General features: G+C 45.1%; 1 protein-coding gene across 4 annotated transcripts in view; it reads left to right on the plus strand.

The window, feature by feature from the left end:
* The window catches only part of USP10 (ubiquitin specific peptidase 10), a 66,798-nt gene extending 42,352 nt beyond the window's left edge, over positions 1 to 24,446 (plus strand). For all 4 annotated transcript variants that reach the window (XM_012648197.1, XM_012648199.1, XM_012648198.1 and 1 more), the window contains 10 exons: positions 7,364 to 7,455; positions 7,996 to 8,105; positions 8,525 to 8,580; positions 8,816 to 8,919; positions 11,419 to 11,518; positions 12,270 to 12,447; positions 15,610 to 15,775; positions 18,913 to 19,057; positions 19,570 to 19,635; positions 23,414 to 24,446. In XM_012648197.1, the coding sequence (XP_012503651.1) occupies positions 7,364 to 7,455; positions 7,996 to 8,105; positions 8,525 to 8,580; positions 8,816 to 8,919; positions 11,419 to 11,518; positions 12,270 to 12,447; positions 15,610 to 15,775; positions 18,913 to 19,057; positions 19,570 to 19,635; positions 23,414 to 23,601 (1,205 nt within the window). In that variant the 3' untranslated portion in view covers positions 23,602 to 24,446. The remainder of the gene's footprint in view (positions 1 to 7,363; positions 7,456 to 7,995; positions 8,106 to 8,524; positions 8,581 to 8,815; positions 8,920 to 11,418; positions 11,519 to 12,269; positions 12,448 to 15,609; positions 15,776 to 18,912; positions 19,058 to 19,569; positions 19,636 to 23,413) is intronic.
* Positions 24,447 to 26,977: the final 2,531 nt, after the last annotated feature.

Consider the following 26,977-nt stretch of genomic DNA (forward strand, 5'->3'; position numbering starts at 1 on the left):
TTCTTAGAATAATATATATATAGTTGGTTTTTAACCTCAAGTTCATTTATTTTGAATGCCCACATTTCTGCTCCATCTCCCCTACTGAGTCTGCTTAATAAATACAACTAATTTTCATACAACCGGAAGTGAAACACAAATTAGGAAGGCAAATCAACTGTAAAAGAAGAATGAGGATCACATAGAAAGCACTTTGAGGCTAAATACATTCAACTCTTGGTTACTCGTAGACTATTTGCCCACGTCAGTGGGCTCTGCCTTCGCCTTCTTGGTGGCGAAGGCATCTTCTCGGTGCAGATTGTGTGTCAGTGTTTGCTCCACTGGCTGCTTCTTCCGCGCAGACTGCTGGAGGGAGTTCCATGCGAGGGCGGAGCACGCAGACTGGAGCACTGAGCGACTTCTCCCCCGCAGGAAGGCCTGTGTGGGCTTGGAGAGGGATGTGTGTTTCAGTGGCTGGTCTGTGTCCATCTGAGAGGGGATGTTTGCCGTTTTTCCGTAGAAATAACTCAGCCAGGAAGCCACAAAAAGAAACTTGAAATCTTAAAAGGTTGTGTTTGAAAGTAGTTGCGAAACATGACATACGACGCCCCTGTTGAAGACTAAGATGACAGACACGGGGACCGTGGGAGTCACCTGTGCCGCTGCTGCCCTCTGTCAGCGCAGACTCCAAAATCGATGTCCCTGTGATGTTTGACATTGAACGTGTGCTTTTAATGCACATTAAACCTTTCCTGGGTTTTTGCTAATGCACATTTGTCATACTCTAAACCAAATTGTATCACATGCTTTTAAATCACAAATTGGGCTATTTCGTATTTGATGTTTTGCTTTTAAAATTATGCATCAGTGTATTTTGTTGTAGAGGAATATAAATAATGCTGGTAAGGAGAGAGACTAGGCCAAATGCCTAATAAGTTAAAATTCCAACGAAGGAGAACTTGGAAAACTGAGCTCTTTAACAGCCCTAAGAAAATTCTGTTGACGTCTCTGTCTAGCAATGTCATTTATTATGAATTGTTAGTCAAAACCTGTTTAGTATTTGATTTTGCACAGTTTTATGCCTAAAAGTTGTTACTGGAGGGAGCAACAAAGTTGCTCTAAGTTGGGTCTGCTCAGAAGAATGAATTACCACGTGCATATTTAAGTGTAAAGGAAAATACAGCCACGCACCACACAGCGACATTTTGGCCAATGATGGACGACATATACGACCCCCGTACGATTATAATGGAGCTGAAAAATTCCTGTTGCCCGACGATTTGTATTACAGTTGCCTACAGTACTCGGTACAGTAACATGCTGTACAGGTTCGGAGCCTAGGAGCAATAGGTGTGTGGAAGACTGTGCTGTCTGAGTCTGTGTCAGTACTGTACACCCTGTGATGTTCACACAATGACAAAATTGCCTGATAACCTGTTTCTCAGCATGTCCATGTGGTTAAGCGACCTGTGACTGACTATATATCCTAAGACTGATCTTTTGGTTTATAAATCATGCATGCACTTTCCCCCTCTTTGGGAAGTGATTGCTCAACTATTTTACATTTCCTCTTCAAACTCCCTGAAGTAGCAAGGGCTGTGTTAATGCAGCGTGCCCAAAGTTAAAAGGGAATGGCACCTGCTCGCAGGAACCTGCCCTTGTGGATTGAGACTTTAGTCCGTATCTGATTCAATACGCATGTATCCTTGTATTTATTATGTGTCTCTATTTCATAGAACTAAATTGAGACCCTTCCACTTATAAAACTTAAGTCAATCTGTAGCTAATTGGTAGTGGTACATTTTGGTCCCTCTGCGGTCCTCCACCTGATTAGGTAACCAAGATAGCGTGTGTTCTTCCAAAGTGATGGTAATGAGGAAAAGAAAAACACTTGGAGAATGTTCTGGAGAGTTAGGAAGATGACAGAAAAGCAGGTCAACAGCATCAGAATGTCGATTACGGGCCAGTTATTGAGCTTTAAGAATCAAAGTTCTGCACCTTGCATTTTCATGGATTTTAAGTGGTAGTATGACCCCTAAATTCTAATTATAGGAAAACAAAATTTGGTGTATAAAATATGTGTAAGAATAATCATAGCTTATATTGACATAAAAGTTTACGGTACTGGTATTGCCGCTGAATTTATAAGTCATATCAACAGAATGATTGGTGGCAACCCGTGTGAGCTACCGTGTATGTCTTGAGAGAAAAGAAAGCAGCTCCGGTTTTCTGTATGTCAGCAGATTTCGTAAGAAAGTTGAACTTTAATCCAGCCATTTAATGTTTGAGTTATTACAAAAGTGAAGACACGGGTTTCATTTTGTACCTTTTATGAGTCATTTTGGCATTTCGGGCCATTTGAGAACATTGTTCTGGGCAGCCCCACCACCTCCTATGGAAAGGTGGGCCGGGGAGGTCGTTTTCCTGAAGTGCTAAGTAGTAAATTATACCAATGCGGAGGGACTGAAAAGAAGGCTTCTGGGGAAATAGTTGTTACTACAGTCAACTTCTGATTATTTGCCCCAAAAGATGGTAAAATAGATAAACCACCTGTGATGACTTTGGAATGCAGGTCAGACTTAAAGTTTCAACCTCAGAATACCCTGCCTTCTCTTTCGTGGCCACCCTTTCTCATTTTAATTCTTTTGTCCTCCATAGTTATGGTACTTTTTAGACTTTAGGCTAGGAATAAGATAGTAAATGGAAATGGTGATGTTAAAAGAGGAACTTAATTAAATAGAGCAGTGATATTAGAAAATTGAAGGCAGTCTTAACACTGGCTTATCTACAAGCCCTACCTTTTGAATTATAGCAGTAGGATTCATTCATTTTAACAGAATTCAGGACAGTAGTGTTGACTCTACGCAAGGAACTAGCATTGTCTCTGCACCTGTGTCCTTTTACTACGCGGTGGAGGAATGTGAGGATTATGGAGGCTGTGATGGGCTGCCCGTCGTGCCAGGTGTCTGTACGTTTATTTACATTGTCGCCGTCCTCAGGGCAGCTTTGCCCAGTGCAGCTCATCGTCTCTGTTGCAGGTGAGGAGCTAAGTGATCCCCGGGTCGCAGAGTGAGTGGCGTGGCAAGCCAGGTGCGGCCCAAGCCTTTGCCCCCAGTAAGCTGCTCTGTGGAGGCTCTTACTCGGACTTTTCCACCATGAGATAAATGACCTTTGCAGCCTGTTGAGCATTTCTAACAAACGGGAGCGGAGTCATTCTCCGTAACCACCAACTTCAATCTCCAGATGTTTACTCTATCCTGTATTGCTGTCTAGAGAGTACTCACTGTGTGCCATGTGCTATCTGGGTTGAGTAATGACTGGCCTTGCTTCGAGGGCAGTCTGAGTCAGGAGATAGGAGAGGAACAGATGGCAGCTGTTACTAGCAGAAGGGGAGAAGTGATCATTCGCAGAGGGGCTGGGGGAGGAGCAGCGAGGGGAGGCCTCGTGCGGCCAACAGGATGGCAGCAGCAGGCTGAGGACAAAGAAGGCCCTTATGTCCTGCTACCCCGAATGGGGCTGACTCTGTCGAGCAGGTGCAGTGTAAGGGTATTGTTTCTAAGGAGCTTCCTGTCCAGGGAGGGAGATAGACATTTGACAACATGGCAGCTGGCGATGAGGCACCACGGTGAGACGCAGTGCAGAGAGCCGGGTGCCTTCGGGCAGGGGACTGTTGGCAGTCTTCCCCTGAGAGCAGGATTCACGCTCAGTAGATATAGTAACAGAATGATACTGTATCTTAGTTTGTAGAAGACTCAGCACCACATACAATTTTTCTAAAATAATCATTAAGAAAAATCTCGATTGTTCAGTGCCTTTTCTCTGTATTTTCCAAGTCTATGAAGATTTATTCTACATTCAAGAACATTTTACCAGAGGGCTCTTTCAGACAATGTTAAAGGCTTCGAAAGAAGCTAGTTGAGTGTGTTCTCTAGTAAATGTACTGAGGGTCCTTTTTGTTCCACTCTGTTCTGTGTTTCAGAGTTTTTGCTCTTTTGGTTTTGTAGGTGTGCGGCTGAAGTGCTGTTACTTGCAGTTATTGGACAAACCACTAGGCGGTGCTCAAGGACTTCACTTTGATATTGTGGGAGGAAAACAGTGGGGCCGGCCTCCATCTGAGCCAAGGGTTGGTGTAGAAACTAAAGGTTTCTGTCTGACCAGTTCACACTGTTTCCCAAATAAATGTTGGGAAGAAATCAGTTGACAGTGAATTTTGAGTTAGATGTGTCCTCTGATCCACAGAGCTTGAGCGTTTAAGCCTCCTGCTGGTGCGGATCATTCTGGGCTTGTGGGCAGGCGGGAGCGTGGGAGGAGCGGCGCTTCCAGGTGGAGCTTGGTGCCGCGAGCTCTTGACCGCTGTGCACCTGCCTCGCCTTTGCGTGTGGCGTTAGCCGGGCGTAAGTGACTTCTGTTAACTTAAGCTGTGAGTTGGAAGTACTCTCGACCGTCTGTGAGCATGTCTTTGAGTCTGTTAGAACAATTGACACGGAAGGGACATTTCGGGTAGATCTTGCAGGCCTGGCCCTGCTCAGTCCCCTCCCATTTCCTACCAGTATCTACGAATAGGAATTCGTGTCTTCAAGCCCTGTCCCCACCTCCCTCTGGCATCCTCACCCCCGCCCTGCCCTAGAAGACTTTGTCTTCTGTAGCATCGAGTACATTGAGGTTGCTATTTCATTTCTTCTCCCACCCAGAAATTTTGGTGTATCTGCCTAGCTGCTTCCAGCCCATGACCCTGTCTCAGTGCGCAGCCAGGCTTCAGCTCTCGCGTGCTGACCCATTGCTCTGCTCGCTGTTTGTGTTATCGGAGTGTATACTTCCAGTCCCGAACGTCAGGGACCTGTGTACGTGTTTGCGCAATTATAAATACGTTATTTGCTGGTCCATGAGCATAAATATGTTATTTCCTGGCGTCACCTGGGTACCTCTTACCAACGTCTCTGAAACTCGTTATTTCATCACCACCCAAAACAAACAATCACCTGCCCGGCCTGTTGTAGTCCCCCTCTGGATGGGGAGTGCCACCACCCCAGCCGGTGATGACCTTCTGGTGTCTGTTCTTCTTCGTCAGCTTCCCTCTGCTGTCACAGCCCCCAGCCTTCTCAGTGTTTCTGCAGTCCTTCCACTGGGCTCAGCATCCTCCCACCGCACCGCCCGCCAACACCCTTCAGCTCAGCTCGCATGGTGGTGGGTTTGCAGCCGGCAGCACCACAGTCCTCTCTTCCCTGGTCTGCGAGCTCGCCTGGCACAGGGCCACCTCTTACTCGTTGCTGTGCCTCCATTGCCTGGGGCCCAGGCAGAGCTCAGCAAACGGTTGTTCGGCTGTCAGGGAAAGGCAGTGTGTCATTTAGCAAAGGTCCCTCTGTTAGGAAGACAACTGATTTGGAATCTTACGGTTATGTAAAGACAATATTACTTGTTACTAGACACAAAAATACTATAGCAAAGATTCATCAGTGTAATACTGGAGTTTTTATTTGAGACACTATGCCTTCGTACCAATGTTTATTTGCAAGTGCACGGATTTTTGATAGAGTAAGTTAACTTCTCTTCTGTGGCACACACTGGAAGTGATAGACTGTTGCAATAATATGGCTTAAAGATAAATGTAAAATTCCACTGTGAGTAGAAGACTTTAACCTGTGGGAAAAAGTAAGTATCTGAAACCTTGGAATAAAAGGCATTTTTAAGAGAAGCCCATTACATATCGAGAGGAGAGAGCTCAGCCGCTGCGGTCAGGTAGACCCAGTTTGCAGGTCGGTTCAGCTGCGCGACCCCGGTTTTCTCATCTCACAGTGAGAACGATAACGGTGCCTCTTTGACAGGGTTGTTATGGTTGCGAATAACACAGGCAAAGCTTCTAGCACAGTGTTCCCCTCGTGACAGACACTGTGCTGGGTGTCATCACCTGTGGGCTTGGGGTTCAGTTCTGTAACCGATCTGTTGGTCATTTCAAGGCCCAGGTCTGTGTCCCGTATTGAGAGAGATGAGAGGAGCTTTGCAGGTTAGTCTAACTGAACAGATTCCATTGAATCTGTAATGTTTTACTTTCTATAGATGAAAGAGGTGCAGAAATTATCCTGTACTTCCTCAATTAGAGGAAAGAGGACAGTTACTCTTGTAGGAAGGAGGGAATGAGAGGGGTGTATGTGTTGATATTTGAATTTTGCAAATTAATTTCTTCATTAGGTTAGTGCTAAAGTCTAGAATCTGCTAGTAAAACCGTATTTTATAAAAGAAAGGCTTTCGTTTGTGCAGTTCCTTAGGTGGGTGCTAATATCAAATGTATGCCCATTTTTGTTTTTCTTTCCTGGTGTAAAATTTAAAAGTAAAGGAGACAGTGCGGTATGGCTACAGATCACAGAGTTCGGGCTCTGGTTATAGTGCCTCGCTCCTGTGTGATCACAGACAAGTTAGTCAGCCTTTCCGAGCCTCAGTTTCCTTATGGATAAAAGGAGGGTAGTGGTGGTACTACTGGATTACTAAGGATTAGGTCTACCCAATTAACATTTATTTATTTATATCCCATAGTTTTGGGGAATAATAGCCAATTAACATCTATAAATTGTAAAGCCCATGCTAAGTGTAGAAAAGGTGTCCATAAGCCGTAGCCATCACTATTATGAGATTCATAATGGGACAGGGGAGAAGTTTTCTTGTTTAAAAGCATTCCTGATGGTTAATTGTATTGTAAAGGTGGCGTTTACAGTGTGAAAAAGCAATGTCAGAGGGTGAACCTGCGGCCAAGACACTTGTTTATAAATGGAATAAGGGAATTACAGTGTATGAAACAGCTTCTAATGGAATTAGACTTCTAATGGAAAACACAATTTAATTAGTAGGAGACACTTGTCTCCAAAAGGAGTATCTTTACTCACTGAACAACCAGTGAGCGCTCACTGTTATATGTTGGATACAATATTAGTTGCTGGGAATTTAGAAATGAATGAAACTCAAGTTCTGCACGGACACCTTTATATCTAGCGTCTGAAAGTTCTTGCTATTAATGAGGCATGCCTAGCTATCAGTGTTTAAGGAAAAAGGCTGCATCTTTTAAATCTGTTCTCTAATACAGATATTGTTTTAAAATTTTTTCTGTTTGTCATTAAAATAGATAGTTCTTGTGCTCTCTAGTTGTATTTCCACAGGAAGATAGACATATGGTGCTGTTTGGGGGAAAATATTAATTTGAAAAAAAAAATTTAATCATTAAATAATGTACTTGATGTTGAATTGAATGAAGCTTTAACAATTTACATTTTATTTGGATATGTGCTCTGTCAAAGGGATTTCTAATGCTCTTGCAGAGTAGAGCGTATGAATTGATTTAAATAAGTTACTTGCTAAATGTCATTAATTTCTTAAATATGCTTCTTCACTCTTTCAGAGTTACTGGAGAATGTAACCTTAGTACATAAACCAGTGTCATTGCAACCCCGTGGGCTGATCAATAAAGGAAACTGGTGCTACATTAATGCTGTATCCTTCTTGGACTCGTGTTGCAGTTGTCTCTCCTTTGGGTGCATTTGACTCAGTTCAGCTTCCATGGGGCATCTAGCCCAAATTTTGCATCTAAAACGTGATTTATTACTTGGTCTGCCTGTCTTGCTTATAAACAGGGTTATTCCTGACCCCAACCCCTTTATCCCCCAAAAAGAGGACTTGTGGACCAGTGAATGACAGAATCAGGCACGTTTTATTCTCGTTAGGATGGTCCCAAATAATAGGGCAGAGTGACCACTTAAAACTGGAAATTTTGTTTTGTCACTGGTTTGATTATCTCGTTTGAATCAAGTTCTTGAATGTAAGCGACTGGCTGCATGGCAGATCCCTGTATGGCTATTACAGGGCAGTTATCCTAGTGAGTATTTGGTTTATTCCTTTTTGGGTTTATGTATCTAAGTAGTTCAGTGTCCTTGGCTTGTTCAGTTTTATACGCTCTTGTTTGTTTAATGCATCTTGAGGAAATGTGGTGTGTGTGTTCCATTTCCTTTACACTTCCTTACCGCCACCATTCAGACCCTGCAGGCGTTGGTTGCGTGCCCTCCGATGTATCACCTGATGAAGTCCATTCCTCTGTATTCGAAAGTGCAAAGGCCTTGTACGTCAACACCCATGATAGATAGCTTGTAAGTAAAGTGCTGAAAAACATGTTAGGGCGGCGGGTTGGTTCCCTCTCATAATTAGAATGTAAATAATTTAACAAAGTTCTTGATTTCTTGCAAACGAGTCCTATAATTCCGTTTTTTTTAAAAATGCATTCGTGATTTAGTATAGAAGTTAACGAGAAGTGGAATTTGAGCATCATTTATCTGTGTACTTTAGATTCAGTAGAAAGCCTTTTAGTGCTTACCAGTTTATATCATGTAAAATATACCAAAAACATATACAGAAAAGGTTTGAGTTCACTAGCTATTATATAGCACTGGTTACGTAAAATCTGCTTATATTCATACTAATTAATATTCTGCTTAGCCATCAAAACTCTTTAGTAAAAGTATGTCTTTTTAAAAAATGCACTATTTAACATTTTTTCCCCCATGTTTAGTGTTCGGCTAATGAATGAGTTTACTAATATGCCAGTACCTCCAAAACCCCGGCAAGGTGAGTAAAAATGAAGTCTCTTGATGCCATTACCTGTTGGGAGTGAAGGAGTCAGATGACTGAATTTGGTAAATTCAGTCTTACTGAAGGAAGATGTCTTTAAATACAGATTGCTACACCTGTGCCATTCTCAGCATTCAGCCGGGGGTGGGGTGGGGGAGGTCTGATGATTTTGCAGTTCGTCATTTATGAGTTTGTCTTAGTTATGAAAATCTGTCTCACGGTTCCATTGCAGCTCTTGGGGATAAAATCGTGAGGGATATCCGCCCTGGAGCTGCCTTCGAACCCACGTACATCTACAGACTCCTGACTGTCAACAAGTCAAGCCTGTCTGAAAAGGTTCGAGACTGCGCTAATGTCGCTAGTATGAAGTGTTGCCTTTTGCTGGGGTTTGTCTGGTCACTTTTGCTTATTCAGTATTTGCCCTCCACCTGAAGTGCTGCAGTTTGGTGGGTGTTCAGCAGTAGCTCTAGGTTTATAACAGAGTTAATTGCTTGGATGAACGTAAGGAGTGTGCAATCACCCTTGTACCCAGACCTGGCTCACAGAACTTTTGCTGCCCACCGAGTAATGTTCTAAGCACTTTACATAACTTGGTTAACCTTGTGAATACAGTATGATTACTGTCTCCTCGTTACAGTTGGAAGAACTGAAGTCATTGTCTAAGGCCAAATAGCTAGTAAATGGCAGAGCCTGGCTTTGGGGGCAGCTCTCTTAACCGCTGTACTGTCCTGCGGTTGGAGTGGAGTGATGGCCGCTCTCAGAAGAGCTTGCGTCTCCATCAGACTTGCGCACACTCCGGCACTAAACATGGTCCATCACACAGGCCTCAGCAGCTGGCTTATTCAACGTCCTTGACTCCTTCACCTGGATTTTTTTTATTGTACATTTTGTTACTGAAGGCAAGGGGCCCGGGAAAATGCCTTTGAAGGACCCTCATGGCTGGCGGGAGTGAATCCAGTGCACTGTTAGCGCATTTAACTGGAGCATTTCTTTCTTCTCTGAGTTTGTGATGAATCAGCACACGCAGTTGAAATGGCACTTAGAGAAATTTATGCAGAGGGAAAAATAGTTAAGAAAATACCATTTAAACTAAGTAAGCTCCATTGCTTTGAAGAAGGGTGACTGCCGAGGGCAGGGTAGTAGGATACCCCAAGGGGCAGCATAGAGTTTCAAGCTTTTTACATGCTAACAATGCAGCTTTTGGTATTTGCTTAGAATTTACTTTTCCCAAATAATGGGAAATGTACAGAGTGCTGGGGATGTGGACATGGGATGAAATGTGCCTTCCGCCCTCAAAGAGTCCGTCGCCCAGGGAGGGAATTAGGTAGATAATCTAAGTGAACAGGCAGCAGAGGAAGGACAAAGATAGACAGTGCCCACGTGCTCCAGCAGCCAGAGGGGGCCGCCCAGCTCGGGTGGAGGCAGAGATCAGGCAGGCGCTGCAGCTTCTTGAAGCTGAACGCTCCTGGGTCCTGCTCAGAAGTAACGCTGTGCACAAAAATGTCTTCTCAAAGTCGCATTGGTATTGGGTGTATCAGGGTCCCCGAAACCACCCTTAGGTTTGGCGGTTCACTGGAAGGGTGCAGAGGACTCCGAAGCTGGCGTACTCCTGGTTTCGGTGTGTTACCACAAAGGACACAAAGCCAAGGCAGAAAAGGGAAGGACTCACGAGGGCAGGTCTGGAAGAAACATTCAGACTGTTCTTCCTTTGCAGCCACACAGTGTGCAGCAATTGCGACGACACTTGTGAGGTGTCGTCTACCAGGGAGGCTCACCAGAGACTCAGTGTCCAGGGTTTTTACTGGGGGCTGGTCATGTAGGCGCCCTCTGCCTGGCTTGAATCAAAATTCCAAACTCCAGAAGGAAAACACGTGTTCACCATAAACCACATTGGTTGCACTGACCGGTTAGACACAGTCCCTTATCAGTTCTTGGAATGGTGGGAACCCTTCTGAAATCCGAGTTCACAAACACCGGCCAAGGGCCGACCTTGCAGGCCTTTCCTAGGAGATCAGCTCCAGGCCCGCCATGCGAACTCTTTACTACACTTCAGGCTATGCCAGTTTTTGCCCTTTCTTACACACAGGTAGAGCATACACTCATGCCAAACAGTGCTGTCTGTGTAGTTGTATTTGGAGAGAGCAGCCTTCCCAGAGCTCTCAAGCAAAAGGATTTAAAGATCCTTGGAATAGGCCGTTACACTGTGAAGAATGAGCTGTGAACTGATCATGATAAATTGTAGGATGAGACAGTACCAATGGGGATTACAAACTGTTGTGTGACTCACATCTGAATGACCTTGCTGGTGTGTGTGTGTGTGTGTGTGTATAAAACAGCTAAATCTTTAAGTTGCTAGAGTTGGTCACATATTGTTTGAGTTCTTCCCTCTGTAGTTGCCCTTCATCAAAAATAGGAGGAGGCACATGGGCTGCTAATTTCACAGCTCCCAGAGTGAATGATAAGCGTTGCGGTCGTGCAGTGAGTTGGCCCTTGACATCCAGTTCTTGGTCTTAACAAAAAACAACTTTTAAATAGATTTTTTTGTTGTAAAGGTAATATACATTTATTATAGAATATTTCGAAAGTACAGAAAAGTACAAAAAAGAAAATAAGGTCTCCACTTTAGAGTTATGTGTTTAATCTGTTCTTCCCTTTCCCTCCTGCACCTGGGACCTCAGCTCTGCAAAGAAAAACTCAAGTTATTTTTTGGAAATCGTTTACATTAAATCTCCTTAAATTTTAGAGAAGGCCTGCTTTGAATATGTAGGCACTGTATCCTACAGGCCTTGGGCAGTGCGCAGCTGAAATTACCGTGATCGTATTTGCCCCTTTCAGGGCCGACAGGAGGACGCTGAGGAGTACTTAGGCTTCATTTTGAATGGACTGCATGAGGAAATGCTGAACCTGAAGAAGCTTCTCTCACCAAACAGTGAAAGTAGGTTCTGGTCTATTTGCTGCAAAATTTTGTGAGAATATTTTCTTAGGAATTACTTTAAACAAATGTTGCATGCTCGTATACAAGTTGCTTCCACTCCCCACCAACAGTCATTTGCCCTTTCAAATATCACTTACTTATTCATTGGGATAACTTACATCGTTAAGAATGATATTTCGATAAATCAGAACTTACTCAAAACCTCTGCTGTTTTCCTTCACCTTTTAATTAGGAAAATGATCAGGCACACAAAAAGCTGAAAGAGTAGTTTGATGAGTACCTTTATAATTGCTGGAGTCTGTGATTGTTAACATATTATTATGTCTCTTCCTGTACGCACACACTGTGTGTGTATACATTTTCCCTGAATGATTCAAAATTAAGTTGCAGATAACCGTTTAGTTCTCCCCTCAGTGCTAAAGCGCACGTCCCCTGAGGATTATGGTCCTCTCCTGCGTAACCGCAGGCCCTTATCCACCTGCGGAAACCAGCTGTAATGACAGAACAGTGTCTGCTTTCCAGCGCATCTTCAGATTTCTGCAGTTATCCCATGAAGGTGTTCTACGGCAGTTTCTGCAGACAGGGATCCACAGAGCTGGACACGCGCCTGACCACTGTGGCTCTTACTGCGGGACACACCCGAGTGCATTTTAAAACTACAGTTGACAAATCTGTTTGGGTGGTTCACGCAGAATCTTTGTTTATTTTTATTTTTTGCCGTTCTTGTCTAAGCAGACGCTCTCCTTTTCAGAACTTGCGATTTCCAACGGGCCCAGGAGCCACCTGCTGGACGAGTACGAGCAGGAGGAGCCGGGCGAGGGAAGCGAGGACGAGTGGGAGCAAGTGGGCCCCAGGAACAAGACCTCAGTGACCCGCCAGGCGGATTTCGTTCAGACTCCAATCACCGGCATTTTTGGTGGACACATCAGGTTTATGCTTTTCTCGAATAACTTAGTGTTTGGCCTTTTCATGGTTTTGCCGTTTTGCTAAAGGGGGAAGGTGCAAGGCTTGTCCTGAGGTCTCTTGGAACCGATGGGTCCCTTCCGTGCTCCCCTGCCCGCTCTTCCCTTGCACGTCCCGATGCTTCCCTTGCCAGCCCCGCTGCGCCCCCAGTGCCCCCGAGCGTTTCTGCAGGGGCACTGTCCCCAGGGGCCCGTGTGCCACAGTGAGCTCCTCACTGCTTTTGCGCAGTCAAGTTCAGCCGCTCGCTGCTGGGTGGAAAGAGAAAAGCAAAAGCAAGCTAATTGAACCTGTGTGCTTTGTTAAGAGAAGAAATTCATCATAGAGCTGATTAGAGGAATTTTATTTATTTTGACAGATTTTATTGTGTATATTTAAAGTTTACAGTTCAATGTTAGGAAATACAGATAGTAAAATGGTTACTATAGTGAAGCAAATTCACGTATCGATCGTCTCACTTAGTTAGCTTTTTGTGTGTGGCAAAAGCAGCTGTCATTTACTCATCTAGCAAAAATCATGACTGCAGCCCACTATTACCAACTGTAGTCCTCCTGCTGTTAGATCTCTAGACCTGCTCATCCTGGTGTCTGCCGCTCTGTGTCCTGTGACCTGTATCTCCATTTCCACTCCCCACCCCCTGCCCCGCCTGGGCCCTGGGGAACAGTTTTCTCTGTATTTGTATATTTGAAGTTTTTTTTAAAGGCTCCGCGTGTAAATGGATCATGCAATATTACTTTTCTGTTTTTGGCTTATTTCACTTAGCATAATGTGCTGCATGCAGTTCATCCGTGTTGTAGCACATGGCAGGGTCTTCTCCTTTTTGACGGCTGAATAATACTCCACTGTGTACACAGACTAGTCTCTGTCCATTGGTCTGTCTGTGACACTTAGGTTGTTGCCACGTCTCGGCTATTGTGAATGGATGGGAGGATTTTAGACTTCAGAACCAAGTGAGCTAGAAAGTGAAGGGAGCGTTGAGGGAGGTACTTTCACACGGGAGGACATGTGGCCTGGGCTGGCATCCCTGGTCACTTGGCTCAGCACCAATTCCCTTAACCAGCTTTTTGCTTATTCACAAAGTCCTTCTGAAAGGCTTGTATTTATTTACACGAGAACCTTTCAATACCACTGTGACGTGGAACTCAATAAAACTTGTACCGTCTCCAGGGAGGTTTACTCGTCAAAAGTACTAAACGGGCCTCATTATAGCATGATTTCCGCTCCAAAGGGCTTGCAGTATAACCTCCAGGTGTGATATTTTAGTGAGACCCTTTGTCATTGTCCCAAATGCCATATTTCTGAAAGAAATAACATCAAGGCATCAAGACACGGTTTAGTCTTGCTGTGCACTAAAACAACTGAGATTGAGCAACGTTCAACAGGCTAATAATAAAAACCTCCGAAAATCTGTGCTGACTCCCTCAGAAGCTCGTTTCTGATCTTGTGTACAACTGGATTTAGAAGCCATTTGAGCAGCCATGTGTCCTTGAACAAGTCACTTGTGTGTTGTGTGCTGTGAGCTCAGCTGCACAGGCCCTTTCTGTTCTGGAGTCTCTCCATGCCAGCCCTGTGGTCTGGGAGATGCCCAGCCCCTGCCACTGCCGCTGTGACTTCTTTTACCGGATCTGCTTCCTTGGGATGTGTCGTGTTGGCAGGGAAAGCAGAGACCCGGGTTGGCAGGCAGCAGTGAGGGGAGGCTGTGCCCTTAGCTTCAGGAGCCCAGCGGCCTGATGTTGGGATAGCTGGAACGCTCCCTCGGGTGGGGGAGAGGTGAGGGAACAGCTCAGATGTAGGCAACAAGAGCACCATTTTTGTGCAGAGGTGGAGCATCAAAATTTCAAGGCCACAGATGGCCAGCGGTACCCAAAGATCCCAAATTTGTCTAAGAATAACCAATGGAAAACACCAGAGTTCACTTAGGAGAAATTGCTACCTTGGATTGAATGGCCCCGTCATGGCTGCTAACCTCAGCCTCTGTGGGGTCTTTGTGTGGAAATTGGTTGTTGATGTTTCCTTTTGAAAAATGATAAGGCAAAGATAAGGAATTCTTACAATCTGGGAACTTCTTTTCAGCTATCATTAGGCATGATTATTCAAGCCATTTGAAACATTTTCTTCTAAGATTCCTCTTCAGGTGATTTTCAGTTTCCCCAGGAAGACCACCTCTCTCCACCTTACTTCCCCTGTGTTCCTTTTGGTCAAACGCAGGACCGTTGAGTTAAGAGGGCCACTTCTTGATTTCTTCACCAACTTTTCTTTACTGCCTTTCCCACTGCCATGTTCCTTTTTGGAACCAAGGGAACTGCTGTCATTTAAGTCACTCCAAAGGAGCATGGAGATGCTTAGTGAAACCCTGGACAGAAAAGCTTTTAGCTAGTTCTTCACAGCATCTGTTCCGGAAAGCCTGGATACCTGGCCACACCCATTTCACTCTGTTTATAAACTAGGTCACTCAGACGGCAGAAATAGAATCCCCTGTTGAACTCCTGGAATGTTTCCTTGCTGAGGCTAAACGAGACATGGGCCGAACACACAATGTTTACTCAGAAAAACTTAGAAAAAGAAAAACGAAATGAAAAACCAGCTAAGAAAATAAGATTGAGTTGGCACCCTTCTTGGCAGGGTGGCAGCCTTTTTTCCTGGAATGTTAACTTGTTTTTATACACACCCTACCCCCCTTCTTTTTGTAAGTCGTTTTTGTAGGGGGAAAATGCCATTAACATTCTGTTTACCTTGGGATTTCCTCCGTTTTATTAGACCAGGCTATGATCCTCTGAGAAAATAAAAAGTAGCGGCATTTCGAGGCCATGGCAAGATAGTTGCATTTATTAACTGGTACATTAAATAATCGTGTGGAGTGGAGGTGAAAGAATGAAATATATTTTCTTCCAGAGTACTTGAGCTGGGAAAATTTATCAGCTGGTAGGTTTAGTTGCTAGAAATGCTAAGGAGGTGGTATTCAGCAGAATTATTTTAAAATTAATTGTATTTTTGGCTTTTCTCTGTGGTCTTTTGAAAGTAATATTGAATAATCTCATTTTCAGTGTTTATTCCTCTTCTGTTAGTTAATCTTAAGGGAAAGTGGCAAGGAGCGGTCTCTTACATTTTTCGTTTTCGCTTTCGATTCTTAGGTCTGTGGTTTACCAGCAGAGTTCAAAAGAATCTGCCACTCTGCAGCCATTCTTCACGTTGCAGTTGGATATCCAGTCTGACAAGATACGCACGGTCCAGGATGCGCTGGAAAGCTTGGTGGCAAGAGAATCCGTCCAGGGTTATACCACAAAAACCAAACAGGAGGTACATTCACAGCCGATCTTGAACCTTTGTACTGAGGCGCCCTACTTTGGTGGGAAGAACACAGAGTGAGGAACGAGGGGAAATGAATCTGAGTTCCGCCCCTTAAATCAGTCGCTTAACTTCTTTGGACTGAAAGTTTCCGCGTTTTTGCAATGAAATAGTTGAAATAAATGATCCCAGCCACCTCTTTTAGCTCTAAATCCCGTTACACAAGGTAAAGTCTTCATTGGGGTTGTTGGTCCCGAGCTGCGTTGAATTTCCTGGCGGTCTAATCGTGATGGCACAAGAGCAGTAAAATCCTCTGACAGAGGCCAGACAGCTTATTTATATTCATGATATCGTAGAGCACAGCTTTTATTAGATCAGTTGGGACATAAAAGATTCTAAACACATCTGTTCTGCATTTGATTGTAGATCTTGAAGGACATTGGAAAAATACAAAGTCATTGTTCTAATGCCTATTACTCTTTGATCTAATCTGGAAAAAAAAATCTGAGTCTTTCTGTCTTCACAAGTTGAGAATAGCAGATGATAGCTTAGTGGTGTGCTTCTCAGCTCAGTTGGGAGAGACGGGTTGTATTCTCCTCTGTGAGCGTGTTAGATCCTGGCTGTCCAGATGTGCCAACTTATGCCTATTTTCTACTCTGCAGGAGAAAATGTCTTCTCTATTAATATGCCTCAGATTGTGGCCGTGGATTCGTTAAAGTGTGCCGGGGGATGAATGTCGGAGTGTAGGCTAATTGTGGACAGTGCTTTTTGGAACAGCTCGTGGTATTCCTATGACGCTGTATTTAAATAATAGGCAGTGTATGGTGGCTACCAGGTGAAATACGGCAGCCCAACATAGAAAACCTATCACCGTGTTGCATGGCTGGAGTACAGCTCTCCTTGTCTTGTGGCTGTGTTCTAAGAAGATCAAAGTAGGACACGGAGACCTTTAATACATCTGGGGGGTCTCCTTTGGGCAAATCAAGCCAAACTCCTGAGGGATCTGCAGAAGTTATGCCTGATTCGCCATCATATTTTCTGACTGTGTCTCATGGGTGATTTTGTTTAAAAATTAAAACTAGTAGGAGCCAGAGACAGTTGGCTTAAGTGAATCAGCTGATGAGGGCCTGGTGGTAGAGCTTCGTGGAAGAGAGAGGGAGAGAAGTGGGTACTTGTGTTGGGGACGGTGGGCGGGCGGTTAAGCTGTGGGTGATGCTGGCACTAGCATCGCTGCCTCAGCTCCACGGCAGACCATCAGCCGTTAGATAAGGAGCTGCAACCTAGATCCGTCTCACGTGCAGTTTCCAGTAGGGTTCGCACTGCCGTGAGAATGTAGTGCCACCGCCGATCTAACAGGAGGCGGAGCTTACGCAGCGATGCCAGCGATGGGGAGCAGCTGTAAATACAGATAAAGCTTCACTGTCAGTGAACGGGGCCCCGTGAGTGGCCCAGTTCCTAGCAGGCCGGTTCCTAACAGGCCTCGGACCATACCAGTTGGAGTTGGGGTGGGGACTGCAGCCTTGGGGAACCTAGGAAAGACCCTTTGTGATGTGTCTGTTTTCCTTTCTTTTGCCTCTGCTGTAATTAAATTTTGACTTTGTAGGGGGCATGGGTAGGGGCAGGGATTGAGACAGGTAGTTGTCACCTATTGTTAGAGAGTGGCAAGGAAAGGGTGGTTTATCCTTAATAGCAGATTTGGAGGAAGGCTTCAAGAAAGAAGGTAGCATTTTGGTGGAGCCTTCAGAATCAGAAAGAATGATTCTAAGTGTTCTAGCTCTGTGACTGTAGTAGTATGTTATCACACGAGATCAGGAATACTTGGAAAAGCAGTTGTTTGAGGAAGGAAAATTTGGACAGCTTGTATGGAAATATCTATAGGAAAGTAACACATTTTCTTGAATGTGTGGGTTTTTTTTAAACTTTTTAAAATACCAAGTTAAATTTCACTGTATTTTAGGTCAGAAGTGTTTTTCTATGGGAACATGTGAAGGTCCTTGGGGAAATGTGGTCATACAAAATATTTGCTGTAGAAAATGTGCAATTTTGTTGGGTGATTAGAAATTGTGTCTCAGTTTGTCTGGAAACCCAGAAGTCACATTTAAAAATTTCAGATTAGCCATTTAATGAATTGGCAGAAAGTTAAGTCGTAACTGCAGATCAGTAAGCCCTGAAAGGCATCCTCGAGAGAATTCAGTCCAGTGCTCTCGGTTCACGAGCGAGGAAACTGAGTCTCACAGTCCTAACCTCTGGTTCCAACTGTTGAGCTGTATTCACGCTTCTCAGTAATTCACAAGTTCCAATTGGATACCGAGTTTATGAAGACACGCTAGGAATGTGGGGACCTGTGGGGTAGGTTTTGCACCTGGGATCTTGGTGTAGGTTTGGAGGGCAGGTGTTGGAAGGTTAATAAATCTACCTAGTGCCGACTTAGGAGCTTAATGTCCATGAAAATACCGTCAACTAGATACGTGCGTAGTCCTCTGATGGTTTTTTAAACGGTTTCATATGTGCTGTTATGTTTTGGATTGTTACTTTAAAAAATATTTCTACCAGAAGTATTATCCAGATAAGTACAGGAAGCACCAAGGAGTTTCTAAGTGCCGAGAATGATAGATAAAGGGACTAAGTATCGTTTGTAAAAATGCTTTCCGGTAAGAAAAAATCCTAGTTTTATTTAAAAGCGGCATTAATTAGACCTGCGAAAGTACTTCAGGGGCAAATTGATAAAACTGATGGCTACAATAAATAGCCGTGGGGTTATTTAAAACATCTGATTGAAGATACATACTGGCATCAGTTTTATAAATACTATGAGTTATTTTAAAACCAAGTTAATACATACATAATTCAAGGTACTGCTAAGCTTTTTCATTTTTATACCAATTCGTCATTAATGTCACAGAGCAAAGTTCTTAACTTGGTTCATGGTTGGGCTTCAGGGACCCAAAGAATCCCCGGCAGTTTACAGGGACGTGTGCATGTCTCTGAAGAGCGTCGGTGAGTTCTCACGGGCTTCACGGCAGGTCGCGAAGCTGTGCCGTGGGACTCTGGGCATCAGCTCTCAAAGGAGTCTTTGCACAGAAGACGGATATGACGTCTGCTGTTTCAAGTGACAGGGACTATGTGTCCTGGTGTGTTTTGTGTCTTAGGTTGAGATAAGTCGAAGAGTGACTCTGGAAAAACTCCCTCCTGTTCTCGTGCTACACCTGAAACGGTTTGTGTATGAGAAGACTGGTGGGTGCCAGAAGCTCATCAAAAACATTGAATATCCTGTGGACTTGGAAATTAGCAAAGGTAATACACAAGGCGCCACGTCCCTGGTGAGGCCTGCAGATCAGGAAGCCTTTCTAGATGATGTCCAGAGTGAGGAAGTTCTCTTGCTGACTTTGTTTTAAATTTCTTGACTTATGGTAAACCTTTATATTAAAATCGCCTATATGAAAATCGCCTTTTTAAAAGAGGCAAAAATGACTAAAGCATATAATCTTACTTGATAAGAAAATAGGAGCTTTTGTCTGTCAAAAAGAGCATCTGTGTTTAAGAGGTTTCCAGCATGAACTTCCTAGTTCAGTGTATTGCTCATATGTCTTTAGAGGGTTGGTTGCTTGTTATGTGTATTACTGTATTGTATGGCTAATTTTCCTCCTTAATCAATTTTCATGCAACTAAAGGGATGGAGATTTGTTCTGTTCCTGCCCTGCCAGGCAGTTTACTCGAGGGGACTGTTGTCAGCCATTTGATGTTGTTACTCTGAGCCTTCTGTAAGAGCTTTTGTAGACAGGAGCTGTTGATATTTTGTTTTTCAGAACTGCTTTCTCCAGGGGTTAAAAACAAGAATTTTAAATGCCACAGAACCTATCGGCTATTTGCAGGTGAGTAAATTTGTGCAACATGACTTCCTTATTAAAGCAGTGATAAAAGAGTTTATACCTAGGCACAACTTTGCTGCAGTACCCCTTAACATAGAGAATGTAGTATTCTATTCTGTTGAGTCGTTTGAGAGTGTTTTACCTAAAATTTGGTGCAGAGGATTTAATAGAATGCCGTCGAGGCCCTGAGCTGAGCCTGACATAGGACCTCCCCAAAAGTAGACATTTCTGTCTTTGAGTCAGAGGAGTGAGTTTTAGGATGTCAGGCTGGCCATTTGAGACTAGGACGTCCCCTTCTGCAGTTCCAGTACCTGTGGGGTGACAGTGCTGTGGAGTTGCCGTGACATCCAGTCACCCGGCTAGGTTAGGAGAGTGTGTGCCAAGCTGGAGTCCCCTGCGTCGTCTTCGTACAGTGCTGTCGGGGCTTCCTGAGAAAGTGGCCCTCATCACACCAGCTCCTCGGCTGCCAGACTCCCCACGGTCAGTCAGGGGACATGTCCCACAAGATGGGAGATGGCACCCCACGCCTGGACGAGTGGCCCTGAGACCTCCTCTGTCTCCGGCCTAGGCCTTCCTGCAATACCAGTTTTCCTTGCACACTTTCGTCCCTCTTCCTTCTGTCTGTCCGTCCATCTCTTCATCCTCCTTTCTCCTTTACAGCCTTAGCCTTTAGTGTCTGTGTCTTGATGTCTTTTTTTGATTCTTTTCTTTTCTTTTCTTTCTTTTTTTTGGAGACAGAGTCTCTGTCTGTCATCCTGGGCAGAGGATAGTGTTGTGATCATAGCTCACAGCAATCTCAGACTCCTGGAGTCAGGTGATCCTCCTGCCTCAGCCTCCCGAGTAGCTGAGACTACAGGCACACGCCACCACACCTAGCTAGTTTTTCCTGTTTTTGGTAGAGACGGGGTCTCGCTATGTTGTTCAGGCTGGTCTCAAACTCCTGGCCTCAAGCGATCCTCCTGCCCCGGCTTCCCAGAGTGGTGGGATCACAGGCATGAGCCACTGCACCCAGCCTTTATCTCTTTTTGATTGTTGTTGTTTGCAACAATTTAATTTGCTTTTCTGCCATTTTATTAGAATTTTCTAGCTTCTCTATCGTCTCTCCCTTTGTGTTACCTTTGGTGAGCCTGTTTGTGTTTTAAAATAACACTACCATTTATTGACCCGTACATGTTTATTGATTCTTTCTACTAGATAGCTTTATCTCTTTTATTCCCTAAAACTGTCCTGAGAGATAAGAGGTGGTATCACCATTTTATGAAAGAATAAACTGGAACTCAAACAGGAAAAGTCACCACTTTGGCCTGGACTGGCAGAGCAGACTTCAAGCTCCTGTCTGCCCGGGTCCACTTTTGAGGTTTGGGGACATTGGATTGGCCAGTGGTCCGCGGCAGAGGACCCAGGGCCACACCGGAAGGTGTCCGGGCTTCTCTCTTCCTCCCAGGCACTGTCCTTTTGACTTTATGTTCTCCCCGATGGCAGCCACTCCTCGAGGTGCTGGGCCCCGGACGAGGTGGCAGTGGGCAGCTGCTGTCACGGGTGTCTCCAGCCCTTTCCTCTCCCGCTTTGGGATGGCAGCGCCACGGCCTCAGTTGGTGCTCGGGCTGTGCTGCCAGCCAGGGCCCGCTGGCTCCCCGCGGAGTCTGGCACCAAGGCCCAGTGGGCGATAGACACTTTCTTCGTTCTTTCTGCCTCTCTCCCCATCAGGGCCCCTGCGGGGAAGGTTGACAGTCGAGGGCAGGGTCTGGGCATCGCGTGTCTCCTGGTCAAGGCCCCAGGGTGAGCGCATGTCCCACCGCCGTGGCTTGGGGCTCAGGCCTGGGTTGCTCTCCCCGCCCTCCTTGGTCCCCGACTTGAGTCATCTAATCCACTCTAGTCTTGGAAGTAAGGTCACTCACTTAGAATTTTCTGTAAAATAGGAGTAAAGAAATACTTTCTAAAAATTGTTGTGATTGTGGGACCAAGGAGAACCGGTCACTAACATGCGTGAGCTTTTCAAAACCTACCTGCGTCTCAGTTCTGCTGTCGGGTGGACTCGAGGGTGTGACAGGTGACCATGCCAGTGCCTGGGCTGCTGCGTAGGAACCTGGAATGTCCACAGCGCTGGTCCTTCCAGTTTCTAGAACGACGCGTCGACAGGGAAGACAAACTTGTTAAATCTACAGGTCCTTCAAATTCTGCTGACTTGTTTAACTCAGTCCTCTGCTGAAAAAAATTTCTACTGACTTGGTCACTTTGAAATAAAACTCTTAAATCAATTAGGTCTTTGAGGTGAAAATCCAGGACAAAAGTCTCAGAACGAATTTAGGGTCCAAGGGACATGCTGGTGGCAAGCGTGCTTCCCTGCCCTGTGATGGTCACTCGGATCGCTGTGACTCTGACAGTACAAGGTTAAGCCGTGACCTTATGTTAGCCACGTCCCTGGTTTTTACTACGTCGTCCTCACAGTCCTGCTGTCCCTGTGCTGACCAGTCTCCCTGAAGTCCCATCACAGAGGGTTTCTTTGTGCAGAGCCCAGGAGTCTGACCAGTGACCGAAGCCACCCCCTTGGCTTTGTAAGCACTGTCCTCTGGCCAGCCCAGGGGGGCTCAGGCCATGCCTTTCGCTGAGCACGTCGGGGTGACCGCTGCAGCCAGGATCTGGGCGTTTCGGGGCTTGTCTTGTTGCTGAAATTTCCTACCAGCTAAGTCTCGTGCCGCTCCCAGCGTCTGATCCTTTGCGCCCAATGGTGGGGCGCAGTCTGCCAGGCCGCGCTGTGCTCCTGGAGTCTCATGGGACCCCTCCCCGTCCCCAGCGTGACATCGGCTGCCCGCCAGGTCCCCTCTGCTCCCTGCTTCACGGAAGGGGGAGGGTTGTATCCTGTGGCTGCCTTCTAGTATCTTCATTGCATCTTCCAACAGCTAGGTGTGTTCTAGGCTTTCCATTAAGGCTTCTCGGGTGAATGAAAGGGTTTCTTTTGAAGTAAATAACTTTTAAAGTAAATATTTTTTTCGATTAAAACATTGTAGAAAAATTGAAATTTTTTGAAAAGGAAAAGGTAATTGCCAGTACTGTATCTGCAGGGTCCCCCACAGCCACACCCTGAGACACCGTGGTTCCCAGACCTGGTGTCCCTCCCTGCCCGGTGTGTGGGTGCACATGGTGTCACATCGTAGGTCACAACATTGTCCCCAGAAGAACTGAGGGTCTGTTTTCTCATGTAGTATTTTATAGACATATTCCTGTGTCAGCAAACATTCTTAATCTGTTCTATGAGAAAACTCGTGTTATTATAATTTACTAATCAATCTTATTTCTTCTAATAGACATTAACGGTTTTCCATTCTTTCTTTCACTGTCATAAATGACACCGTCACCTTTGTCCAACACCCTGCTCATCTCTCTAGGACAGTCTGGAGGTGGGGCTGGCTGGATCAGAGGGCACAAACCAGGTCTCTGGTTGTATATTTTCAAAAGTTGATGAGTCTGTACTGCTGGAGAATCGGAAGGGGAGTGTCTTGTGATGTGTAGGACATTTTGAGTATGTTATTAAGATATATACAGACATACGTACACATATATGTTACCACACCCTTTCTTTAAAGTTATATAAAAGTTTTTGTTGTAAATTGGTTGCATTTTTGAGTCTAAATAGCATTGTTTTGTGTAATCACATCTCTATACCTTGCCTGCTTTGGTAAGATGTTTGCACATCAAGACACGTCTTTGGAGGGAATTAGCCTTTAACCGGTTTGTGTGCGTGCTGTTCTCACTGGGTCTCCTGCCGGGCGCTCTCTTCCAGTGGTCTACCATCACGGCAGCAGCGCGACAGGCGGTCATTACACTACAGACGTCTTCCAGATCGGTCTGAACGGCTGGCTGCGCATCGATGACCAGACAGTCAAGGTGATTAACCAGTACCAGGTGGTGAAACCAACTGCGGAACGCACGGCCTACCTCCTGTATTACCGCCGAGTGGACCTGCTGTGACCCTCTGCGCTGTGTGCCCAGTCCGCTTGGTAGACACCAGCTCTCACTAACTTCCTGCCTCTCTCTAGCGGCTCTGTAGAGAGAAACTCTTCCTCCCTGTTGCAAAAATGGGCTAGAATGAAAAGGACATGCCTTGGGCTTCGTGCACGACATGGTTTATGTTTACTTCTGACTTCCAAATCAGAATCACTTGGTTGAAACAGACTGTCGCTTGATTTTAGAAAATACACAAAACCCCGTATTTCTGAAATAATGCTGATTCCTCAGATAAGAAAGGGAACTCGCATTTGATTCCCAGTCTAATCGCTTAGTAGAATAAATCCTGCACCAGCAACAACACTTGTAAATTTGTGAAAATGAATTTTATCTTTCCTTAAAAAAGAAATTTTTTAATCCATCACACTTTCCTCCCCACCCTTTAGTTTTTGATAAACAATAAAAATGAGCCAGTTATCAAAGAAGAAATAGTTCTTACTTCAAAAGAAAAAATAAACACAAAAAATAAGTTGCTGGTTCCTAACAAGAAAAATACAATTTTGATAATTGCGCGCTGAGAAACTGCTCACATACACATTGCAGATCGAATGTTTGCAGTTAAGACGTTAGTCTGCGTAGATGGGTGATTGTAACTTTATTGCCGTTAAAAGATTTCCAGTTGATTTCTTGCTTCTGTGGACACACGGTAGAAACGGGCACAGTGTGAAGACTGGTGTTTCCTCACGTCCGCTCTGTTCACTCCTGCGTCCGCTCTCCTGCGATGCTGCGTCCCCAGTGTACACAGTCCAGTGATCTCTAGGAGTATAAAGTTGTCGCCCATCAATAAAAATCACTAAGTTGGTTTAAAAGTTGTGCGTGTTTCTTTTAACGTGATGCCTCTCCCAGCGGCCGGAACCCGTGGGGACAGGACTTCGCCTCAGGAGTTACATCAGCCCTTCGGTCAGCTCGGGGTGTCTGGACGTTGAACCGAGACTCAGGTTGTGCTCGTTGAATAATTCCAAAGTTATTAACCGTAGAAATTTGGGTAAGTGAAGTTTTTGAATCTTCAATTAGCAGAAAAGGAGAGGTCCCCGCCCCCCCATTTCCCCTCCCTCCTGTTTTCTGTATCACAGCATTTTTCACTGTCTCCAGTGGCGGCTCATTAATCGTAACAACTGTGCCTCAGTATCCCCTGCTATCTCATCAATCCGTCTAGTTACGGTGGCGGCCGCAAGAGGAACACGCGCCAGCTTCTGAACTGCAGCCTCTCATAAAAGTTCATGGCAAACGTCCTCAGCAGCAGTAAAGAGCTTCTCAGCTGTAGCGATGAGTCAGCCACGAGGAACGATGCTCTCAGTGCAGACATGGTTCCTGAGATCGTGGGCTTCAATAATTGCTTGTCTTCTTCGTGTTCACTTTTTTGTCTTTTGAAAAACTCCAAAGGCTTGTCTTTTAATGCAGGGTGCTTGGTCTCCAAAGCAGTTTTGAAGGTGTCATGGCTTCGTTGCGTAACCCGCTGCCACGTATTACACAAAGCGGGCTTGGAGAATGTGAATCACCTGTTGCAGTGAACCCGTAACTTAAGTAGGACCCTTGGTATTTTCTTTTAAATGCAGCTTTCGTTTTGATGGCAGTCTCAGCGTCCTCTGCTGTCTCATCATTGGGTCTTTCCCCCTTTGCAAAGAAGCTCTCCAGTGACCTTTGTGTTTTACTCATTTTTGCTAGGGTGAGCTTGTGGGTTTGCCAAAACCGTGACTGAGATAAGTGCGTAATGCGGGGAGGAGGGGTGGACGGAAGTGATAAAATAATGGGCGGGCCACGCGTGGACTAAGATCAGTCTCGGATTCTGAGTTAAAGCTGCCACCAGATGCAGCTTAATTGTCACTTGCCACTCACTGATAGGGTTTTGATATGAGTCTGCAAGCAATTGATTTTTCATGGTCTCTGTGCAGTCAGACCTCTCTGCTGATGATAATGTGTATTTGCAGCCGCTCCCTAGCGCTGGCATCACCACCCACGCTCCACTCAGATCGTCAGCCATTAGATTCTCACGAGGAGCCGCAACCTAGATCCCTCGAGTGCAGTTTACAGTAGGGCTCGCGCTCCTGTGAGAATCGCTGATCTGATGGAATCGGAGCTCAGGCGGTGATGTGAGCCATGGGGAGCGGCCGTGAATACAGATGAAGCTTCGCTGGATCACCTGCCGTCACCTCCTGCTGTGCGGCCTGTTCTGGTCTGTGGCCCGCGGGGCAGGGACCACAGCTTTAAAAAATAAACAGATGAATAAGTGACCACACACACTTCATTTCCCTTTTCTCATCTTTCCCAGTCTTTCTTTATCCCTACCCCAACGAGAAATGTTATGTCATTTTAATTATCAATAGCAAGCATGAAGGCCGGGTGCCGTGGCTCACGCCTGTAATCCTAGCACTCCGGGAGGCCAAGGTGGGAGGATCGCTTGAGCTCAGGAGTCAGAGACCAGCCTGAGCAAGAGCGAGACCCCGTCTCTACTAAAAATAGAAAGAAATTATCTGGACAACCAAAAACATAGAAAACAAAAATTAGCCGGGCATCGTGGCACATGCCTGTAGTCCCACCTACTCGGGAGGCTGAGGCAGGAGGATCACTTGAGCCCAGGAGTTTGAGATTGCTGTGAGCTAGGCTGACACCACGGCACTCTAACCCGGGCAACACAGTGAGACTCTGTCTCAAAAAAAAAAAAAAATAGCAAGCATGGGTTTTTCTTGTGGAATTTAAATGGTAGGTTTGCTTCTTGGTTGTACTCGCATTTCATTTCACAGACTTAGTCGTGTCCCGTTGTACACTGTGGTCGTAATTCTCGATCATTTGCTAAGCGCCGATTTGCTGAACATAAGAGTATTTTGTCGAGTGGCCTTTCCTTGGAAACAGCCAACAAGTAAGCTTTTAAATCACTGTACAGTATTTGCATTAAAGGAAATTTACCCAGTCCTAGCTGCTGCGGTATTCACAAAGTATTTTGATTTGACTCTAGAATTTCATGCTGAGTGACACTGTGTAACATATTTTCATGTAAAGACTTTTATCAATTTCATTTTCTCAGAAACTCCCATTTAGATCCTTGCTCCATAATATTGATGATTTTTGGGGAGAGTATTTATCATTTGGTTTTGTAACAAGAAAAGCATTAGGATAGCTGCATTCTGTTGCAAACCAAGACAGCGTCGTGTTTGTGCATTTGAAAAATTCCCTGATACACACTTTCCAAGGAGTGTCTGTGTCACTGTTGAGACATCTGCAACTGGGCAAAATCTAACCCTATGTCTTTTGTTTGTTTTAGAGGTTTAATTTTTTTTAAAAAACATCTTAACCCACGTGGAGCGTGTTCTGTTTGGCATATGGTTCGGCCGTGTGCCGTGGT

Source organism: Propithecus coquereli, unplaced genomic scaffold, assembly GCF_000956105.1.
Source record: "Propithecus coquereli isolate 6110/MARCELLA unplaced genomic scaffold, Pcoq_1.0 Scaffold280, whole genome shotgun sequence".
NCBI lineage: Eukaryota > Metazoa > Chordata > Mammalia > Primates > Indriidae > Propithecus > Propithecus coquereli.